The sequence below is a fragment of the Sinocyclocheilus rhinocerous genome, unplaced genomic scaffold (assembly GCF_001515625.1).
Source record: "Sinocyclocheilus rhinocerous isolate Xijiao unplaced genomic scaffold, SAMN03320098_v1.1 scaffold1090, whole genome shotgun sequence".
Taxonomy (NCBI): Eukaryota; Metazoa; Chordata; class Actinopteri; order Cypriniformes; family Cyprinidae; genus Sinocyclocheilus; species Sinocyclocheilus rhinocerous.
This window is the reverse complement of record NW_015665008.1, coordinates 387,485-396,826: the sequence shown is the minus strand read 5'-3', so window position 1 is coordinate 396,826 and position 9,342 is coordinate 387,485. Positions and strand designations below refer to the sequence as shown.

The 9,342-nt window shown below is 37.4% G+C and overlaps 1 protein-coding gene across 1 annotated transcript in view; it reads right to left on the bottom strand.

Moving 5' to 3' along the window:
• LOC107730883 (cyclin-dependent kinase 2) overlaps positions 1–9,342 on the bottom strand; it is a 26,567-nt gene that overhangs the window by 4,095 nt on the left and 13,130 nt on the right. Inside the window, exon 5 of the mRNA XM_016541836.1 lies at positions 5,751–5,921. Coding sequence (XP_016397322.1) covers positions 5,751–5,921 — 171 coding nt within the window. The remainder of the gene's footprint in view (positions 1–5,750; positions 5,922–9,342) is intronic.

Below are 9,342 nucleotides of genomic sequence, written 5' to 3'. Positions count from 1 at the left end.
AACCGCGATGTATTCTCCTGAGTTTGCGTAGATTTATAAATGATTTACCTTACAAATCTGATGAAATGCCGCACGTTGCGTTCCCAGATGAATGTTATAATAAACCCAAACTCACAACAACATGCAGAGATGGGAGTTTGAGACGCTCCACACATGTAAATGATAACAGTTCCTGTGGAAATACTGTGAACGGAGCCGCTGTGTGACGCACATACTTAACCTACACGCATGTAAATAATTAAAGCACATATACTGTATTAGAACTGCATCGCATATAATTATTTAATTAAATCGTAGCGTTTGTGAATTCACTATTATGCTTAATTATTATACACGTTATTATGCCTTGGGAAACAGTCTAATAACGTGTTTTATGGAGTCCGTGAAATTGCGCCACTTCCGGTATTTTGCCGCGAGCAAAATGAAGTCGAGGATTTTAAAAAATTGAATAGTCGAATAAAATCGACGAATCGCGACAGCCCTACAAACTATGTATCGTTGGAAAGGTCTAAGACTCCTAAATAGATATTTTACCACTGTTTGTTGTTAAAAATTATGTAGGAGCAGTAATAGATTAATTTATGACAAGAGTGCACCTCAAAACATATACACCATAACAGGAGCTCTGACCTTAGTCACAAAAATTCTATTTGTTTCCTTTTTTTCCTATCACATGTTTTAGTAATCATATATTATATATCATTTGAAAGCTTAAAATCTCAATTCATCCTGTGAAAACCGTTTTGAAATCGGACATTGCTTTACCATAGAAATGGACCTTAAAATCTTTTTGCGGGCTCCTCCACCTTAGTGCGGGGGTGTCATATTACAAAATGTATTACAGTCTTTTGGAATCAAAACTTTTTCGAATCTTGACAAAATACACATCGTCTGAAAGGTCCGAGTCTCAAGATTCCATATTTGGTGGATATATTTTACTGAGAGAGAAATTTATACATTTGTGTCAGAAAAATGCATAAAAAAATTAAATGGGGTTTGGATGGCACCTGGTGGCTGTTTGTGGTATAACACCTAAACAGCGTGCTTTGCTTATCAGCTCGCGCACATCAGCTATACAGTCAGCTGCATACATATTGTATTCATTGCATACATATACTTCGTAGACAGCCTTAATCTCTAATAACTCCATTCTGCTGTCTGTTGTTGGTGTTTCATTGTCTGAATATGACACTTAACACATGCTGTGTGGTATCGGCGTTTGGTATCGGGGCATTTTAATGAGTACGAGTACAGGAGCTCAGTATCGGGCCCGATACCGGTGCATCCCTAATTAAAATATAAACCAAGCAGCTTCATGCTTACCTCATGTAAACAGAAGGCTGCATTAACTTATTTCCGTTAAATTCCCAATTTTTAAAATGACATAATTTGAGATAAAATGCAAGACAAAACCATTCATCTATATAGAGTGTCTGTTTCTATTTGTAAACAGATTTTTTTTTTAAATCAAATGATACATAGGATATTATTGTTACATTAAATATGAATTTATTCTCATTATTCCAAGCATGTGCCATTTTTATTCACAGCAGACAATCAAGCAACCGACCACATGAGCAGCGCGCGTTCCCACAAAACTCGCTCCTCCACTGTGAATAAATCACCATCTGAATGCATGAACTTTATCACTGAGGTGCCATGCAAATTTATTTTTACCAGACAAGGGGTTGTAGGATGGCTGGAGAGGAGAAGTTTTGATACTTCTGCCTCAGTGAGGGGACAGAAGGAGAAGATGGGAGTTTTAGTAGTGGGTGTGGTTGGTTTGAAGTCCTGTGTGTGGGGGGCTGAGAATTGACTACTGATTGTACTAGTTTACTAGTAAAGGATGGTAACACAAGCTCTGTGTGTATTATGTTAACCAGAATGGTTATCTCTTCAGAAGTACCACTGACAAGAATGGGGGTCAGAGTTTACAAGTTGTCATGCCAACTAAACTCTGTGAACAGTGTCTGCAGTATGCACATGCCAGTCCATTAAGTGGGCATCTCTGGTGTATGAAGACATTACGGAGGTTACTAGAGGTAACATTGGCCTGAGATTAAAAAAGATGTCTGGAGGATGTGTAAGGAATGCCAAATATGCCAACAATATAAACCCCGAATCTCTAAACTTGCAGGCGCCTCCAGTCCACACCAGTGGTCGAACCAGGGTACATGCTGGGGGTTGACTTGATGGGGCCATTCCCTAAAAGCACTCGCATGAATGAGTACCTACTGGTGGTAGTGGACTATTGTAACAAGTGGGTAGAACTGTTTGCGATGAGATCCGCAAAGACCCCTCTAATAGCTAATATCTTAATCAAAGACATCTTCACCAGGTGGGGAACACCAGCCAGTGTATCTCATATCGGACAGAGGACCACAGTTCACTACCCAACTGCTGAATGAGACCTGTAAGCAGTGGGGAGTGGTACAGAAACTTACCACTGCCTACCATCCCCAGACAAATCCAACTGAACGTGTCAAAAGACAAATTATTGGCAACAGCAAAACAACGCTGGAAACACAGGTTTTTGTAGAATGCAATTCATGGACTGTTTTGGAGGAACTGATTTGTACATATTATGGTTAGGGGGTGAAAACGGTTGTTTGTGTGAAGGTTGCTTGTTAGTACCCACTATGACACTTTAATATATTGGTATCAAAAGCTCAATTGATTGTATCCCACATTTTTATTGCGTCTTTCTTTAAACTGAGGTTTAGGAAAGTTTATTACACAAGTACCAAGCGTTGGATGGAGTGGTGTAAAGCCCCCGCCACTGGACTCTGGAAATGTGTTCTGGAGTGAAAACGTGTGGGGAGTTTCATCCCATCTCAGATGAAATCACAGTCTGGGGCAGTATTCCGGTAAACATATATCAGAAACAAGTAAGGTAAATATATCACAGTATTTCCCACAGACTTACACTCGATGTCAGGGGGGTCAAACTCAATTCTTGGAGGACCGGAGCCCTGCAGAGTTTTGTTCCAACCCTGCTCCAACACGCATACCATGTAGTTTTCAAATAACCTGAAGGACTTGATTAGTTGGATCAGGTGTGTTTAATTAGGGTTGGGCTCTGACCCTCCAGGGATTGATGCTCTATTGATGCTCCCTGCTCTATGTGTTGTGGCACTTCTCCCAGGGGAAATATATATATTAGGATTCGCGATTAATCGAATCCAAAATAAACGTTTGTGTTTGCATAAAATGTGTGGGTACTTTGTATATTTATATGTAAATATACATTAATATTTATATATGATTTATATTATATATAAATATAATTATATATTACATATATTTCTTGAATATACATACACAGGGGTTAAAGCAAAAAAAAAAAATCCGGGGGCGGGGCAGCACATGCAAAGCATGCAATGACTGTGGCAACTTTAACATTTGAAAGGATACTATGGCAAAGTTATTGCTTTCTTTATTCAAACTGATTTTTTTTCATGAATGTATTGGTTGACCTGAAGAATGAAAGCTGTATCATACACTTGGAAAATTATGAGCTACATCGCCGCTTATCGACACTAGGGGTGTGACAATACACTTACTAGAACAAGACAATATTTTAAAACTATTTTTAAGAAATTTTCAATGACAAAATATTTCTTTTAATTACAAAAAGTAAAACAATGCAGTTTTATTAAGAAATATTTTAACTAATCTAGGGCTGTAACTAATGATTATTTTGGTAATCAAGTAATCTACTGATTATTTTGACAACTGAGTAATCTGATATTTTTTAGTAACAAACAGACCTAAGTGAAAACCAGGCTTTAGTATGACTATTTATATATAAACTAACGATGAGGCATTAATAATTGGCTCAAATAAAATATAAAAAACAAGAAATTACATGATTGTATTGAACAACACTGTTAAAATACATAATGTAATATGCCTATACATAATATGAACATAACCAACTTAAGTACATTATGTATTAAAACAAATACCTGGGGAGGGCGCCAATGGCCTGGTGACGTTTCACTTTACAGCGTGATTAAACGATGTTTAAATCCATAAAATTTTAATATTTGGCCACATACAATGTATTCTTGTATCCAGTGTGTGGATACAACCACCCTTCAATGATAAAAATCCATTTACTCCTTTCTTTTAATCCCCTAAAAATGTAAACAGTCTTAATTATCAAGCCGTGCTCAGGCCCCGCCCACACCCACTGACGAACGGTCACGTATTAGCATATTTCCGCCTTCAGCCAGATGTACGCTGTCCGCCATTTTCTCTGCGCTCGAGCAGCTGTAGCGACAACAATGACTCGTAAGCAAAGCAGATGTTTTGTAGTTGGATGTAAAAGAGTAAGCCCCATAAGTCTTCATTTTCTCCCGACATAGCTACTGAGGATGCAGTGGATTAGTTTTGTTTTTGATGTTAATGCGCCATATTATACACCTAAATTTGTTTGTCTGCGCAAATCATTTTAGTCCAGACTGCTTTCTGAACGAGGGACAATTCAAGGCAGGTTTTGTTCAGCCACACGCTCACGTCATGATACTGTCGTGAACGCGCGTCCACAAGTAGAGACGAAAATGTGGAATAAAGTCATTATTTTTGTTTTCTGTCAGTCACCACAAATCTTTGTATGATCTAAATGCAGTTCAAAGCAACAAAAAAAACATGATCCACTCGCTTGAAAAGCAGTATGTAATGCCATCACACAACAATTTCTCAACTTGCCATAGCAGAGCTGTACGAGAAATGTAAGGCACATGTTGAAACAGTGCTGTCAGAAGTGGAATATTATGCAGTGACAACTAGGGTTGGGCCAATAGACCATTTAGTTGCAAGTGCAATCGCTAATGGCTGACAGACATCACAATGTTGAGCCGGCAACGTGACCCCCCCCCCTTCAATGAACACAATTAAAGATTTTATTGTGCAAAAAACGAATTATAGGCTAGATGTTTTACACAAGTTAAACGAAGCATACAAAAACAGCAACAAAATCCTAAATAATTTGAATAATATTACAATCAAATTAAAATAGCCTAATAATAATTAAATTGAATGTTTTAATCATCTGACATCCGCATTGCTCCGTAGGCACGGGAATACTTCCCTTTCCGTGTTCTGTCTCGCGCACAGCCACGTCTGCACAGCTTTTAAAGTATACGCAACCGTGGATGAACGCGGACTGAGGAGCTCGACACATGCACAGTATCACCTATTTGACTCGCTCTGTCTCAACATTCATCTTGCGCCTGCGCTGTTGTACGTGGAGCACCATGGACACTTCTGATGATGAAAACCATGAATATCATTTTGCATGACCTTTATAGCATTATGAAAAGCGGCAATGGATAATTTATCTCAGATCTTGAAAAAAAGAATGAAAGGAAATATTAAAACTGTAAACTCAATGTGAACCAACAGTGTATTCCAAAGATTGTATCAGTCACTCAGTATGTATTTTCAATCATTTTAAAATAATCTAATATTTGTGAATTAGATTATGTCCTTAACCATTTAGTTGCAAGTGCAGTGTTCTTGCAAAAAGAGCCCGCCCAGTCGCTCTTCTGATTGGTTGTGAATTTTTTTTTTTTGCGTCTTGTAGCCGTGTTGCATCTGCTGTGGACAGATAAATTGCTTGTCGCTGAATCTTATCGTGCCTGGTTAGGACACAGTGTTACACTTTAGATGATTTCATCTTATTTAAGGTAGAAATACACTGAACATATCCTTTAGAAATCTAGAACCATGTTTCTGCCTCTCACCTCATGTGTGTAAGTCCGCACAGGTACACCAAACGCTCTGGCCAGACCAAAGTCAGCCAGTTTGATCTCACCCTGAGCGTTGATTAGGAGATTCTGGGGTTTAAGGTCCCTGTGAAGAACACGATGAGAGTGACAGAAGGCCAGTCCCTGGAGCAACTGGAACAGGTAACTCTGAACAAATACAGACAAACAATTAGACCAACAGATATAAGACAAACTATTTAGCCAACATTTGGCCATTACTACATTGTCTAGGATGTTTAACAGATGCAAGCTGCATTTGTTAACAGCATCATAAGCCTACCATATTTTATAGTGTCATTTATTATAAACAACAAGTGTGTGAGAAATGCGCTATACAAATATCAAGCGTAGGTCACGTTAGTCAAGGTCGCGTTCTGGCAGGTCACGTTAGTCAAGCTCGCATTAGCTGACTCTCAGATTGCTATGATGTTCATCACAGCGCCAAATACTTAATATTTAGACTTAATAAGCTATTTATTTTCAAACTTTTTTTATATTATAATTTGGACTACAACATGCCCTAGATATAATCCAAACTGTATGCTAATTGTCAATCATCTTTGACGATAGTGGTCCTGACAGAACAATCTGTACATTTGTTCAGGTATGTTTTATTTTGTGGGTTTTGGGTTGCGTTGACCGATATTTGTCTGCATTCACGGTAGACATGTGCCGGTATTCGGTAATGCGGTATATCACGGTAATGGCTTCATTAGTTAACATTAGCTTTTGCTCATTGTGAATGTTAATGCATTAACTAAGGTTAACTAATGAGGTCTTATTGTAAAGTGATACCTATTGGTCTTTATAGTTCTTTTGCACTTTAATCTGTGTAAAACTTTTAACTTTGTACATTTTTCTGTATTGCTTTATTGCTAAATGTTCAGTTATTTTTGTTATAAGAAATAAGTTATTAAACCTGTTATACTGTATTATGACAGCACTTTTTTTAAAACTAAATTTCAATATCGTGATAATACCGTATACCGTGATAAAAGCATTAGCAATTAATCGCAACATGAAAATTTGATACCGGCATATCCCTAATTCACGGACAGCTTATGTGACAGAAAAGGACCACAAGGCTGGGACTCAAACTCGGGTCTTCCGAACTGCAATTGCACTACATGTCAGAGCTGCCCACGAGGCAACTTGTCTGACATTACATTCTTTTCATGTAAAGTCTGTGTAAAGGCAATTCACAGAATTGTTTCTAAACACATTATAAATTTTAAAAATGTATTGCTAAAACACGTTAAAAAGACTGTGAACTATGTAGTACTGAATTGCAGAGTTAGACCGTTAAAAAGTTTTTCACCATTTTTGTGTTCAGGATTTTTTGGGCGGGCCTGAAATCATGTCTCGGTGTCATACTGGAGCCACTGAGCATGGCCCCTCCCCTAACAATATAAGTAGTGTGTTCGACTTAAAGCAGCGCTGCACAGACCGATCGTTGTATGACATCAAAGTACCGTGAGAGCTATAAAGAGAAGACAGCTCCTTATTCTTTCGAATCGCTCTCGAGGTACTTTAAAGTCATACACCAATCGGTCTGCGCAGTGCTGCTTCAAGTCAAACACACCTAATAACTAGAGCGCATTAGCATAAGTGGTTCGCACGCTCAATCGCGAGTTAGTCGACTGTCATTACCGTTAGTTACTACAGCCTACAGTATGCTAGCTAGCTATGCCTTTGTCGCGTAAATGCATATTACCTGGTTGTGATAATTTACAAAACCGCTCAGTCTCCTTATTTAAATGAAGCTGCTAGAGGGAGCATTCATTCAGGTTGTAGCAGTATTTGACAGTTGAGAGAGATGGCAGCTTTCCCTTGAGTGGGTGTGGTTTCAGCGCAGACAGCAGACATGCCCCCAGCATTTGAGAACAGAGAATACTGCTTATTTTTTCAAGATTTTGATACCTTATTTTATTTACTTGCAACCCTCTACATTGCGAGTAAATCACTCGCATATGCGACTAAATCTTCACTCTGGGTGACTAAATAATGTATATCGTTAGCCATTGGCTAATAAATTCTTAGATTTTACTCACCCGTGTGTGAGCTAGAGGCTAATTATAAGTTTAGAACAGATACATTTTTACTCGCTGAACAATCTGACTGAATGCTTGAGAGTTGCTCTCCATCAAGCGATCTGTACTTTTTCCAATTCATCTCAATGGATGCGCAGCATACCTGTATTTGATGCACCGTAAACTCTAGTGTGAAGGAGCACGACTCGCCGTCGCTTTGCTGATAGCGCTGTTTCTCAAACATGCAAAGAGAGAGCGAGAGTCTTACATACCACACTGAATCGATGCGCTACATGTAAACGATATTCTTTGTTGTATTTTTCTGTCAAAATAATGGGGGTCCTTTAGAATTATTCAGCTTTTAAAAACAAGCAGAAGATATGCTGGTTTCTCTGGTAGTGGGCGGGGCTAATGCGCAAACAGCAATCTCATTGGCTGGCCCTCATCTATTACGGTTTCTGTTTTGATTCATCAAAACAGTTTGAGCGAACGCTGACAACGTGATTAATATTCATGAACCCAGCAGCTCATCAATCCTTAGTATTGTATATTGTTATTAGTAGTAGAATTAGTAGCAGTATTATCTTTTAATAATAATAACTATTATATATTACTATTATCAGTTTTTTTAACAGAAACCCTGAATGACCAACAATATCTTATGCATCAACACCAGTCATAAGTTCAGTTAAAATGACAAATATGCTTTTACACATGGTTACCAAGTTTTAGTTATAATCACTAGAGTTCTATCATTAAATAGTGTTTAATTATCATAATATCATAATATAATGTTTGATTGGTTGATTAAGAAGCTAAGATTTAAGAAGCTGTGTCATTTTACAAAGATATATAAAATACAAAAAAATATATATACAAATTCCGTTTTTTCCATTTTAATTTTTCTCGACTCCTTTTTAATAGTTAAATTAAATTTTATTAATTAAAAAGCATGTCTAATTAATTAAAATCATTAAACCTGTACATTTTCACATCAATTTATTAAAAGTTTAACAAAAATTACATGTTTAGGGCCCTATGAAATTTTTTTTTCTCTCTCACCATATTATTTATTGTTACCAAATTCTGTGTTTTAGCATGTCTATTTGTTTGAATGCATAAAACAACTTAATTTATTAATTTTGTTTCTTAAAGTAGCCTTATGAATTTTTTTTCCCCTCAGAAATTCTGTGTTGTGTATTTAAATTTTTCTGGTTATCAAATGAAGGCATAAAACATTAATTTAATTTATCATTAGGGTTGGGTATCGAAAACCGGTTACATTTTAGAACCGGTTCCAAATTTACAAGAACCGGGTATTCGATAAGACGCGTGCATTTCGATTCTGCCTAACGATTCCTGCGTTCGTGGCAAGAGGGGCCTTTTACCCCACACATGGGGTAAAAGGCCCACCAGCATGGGGTAAAAGGCCCACGGTATTGACACAAATACTTTACTTAAAAAACATTATTTTAGCTGATGTCTAAGTTAATACTTGTTCAAAACAATCACTTTAGCAAAGTTTGTACTATTTTCTG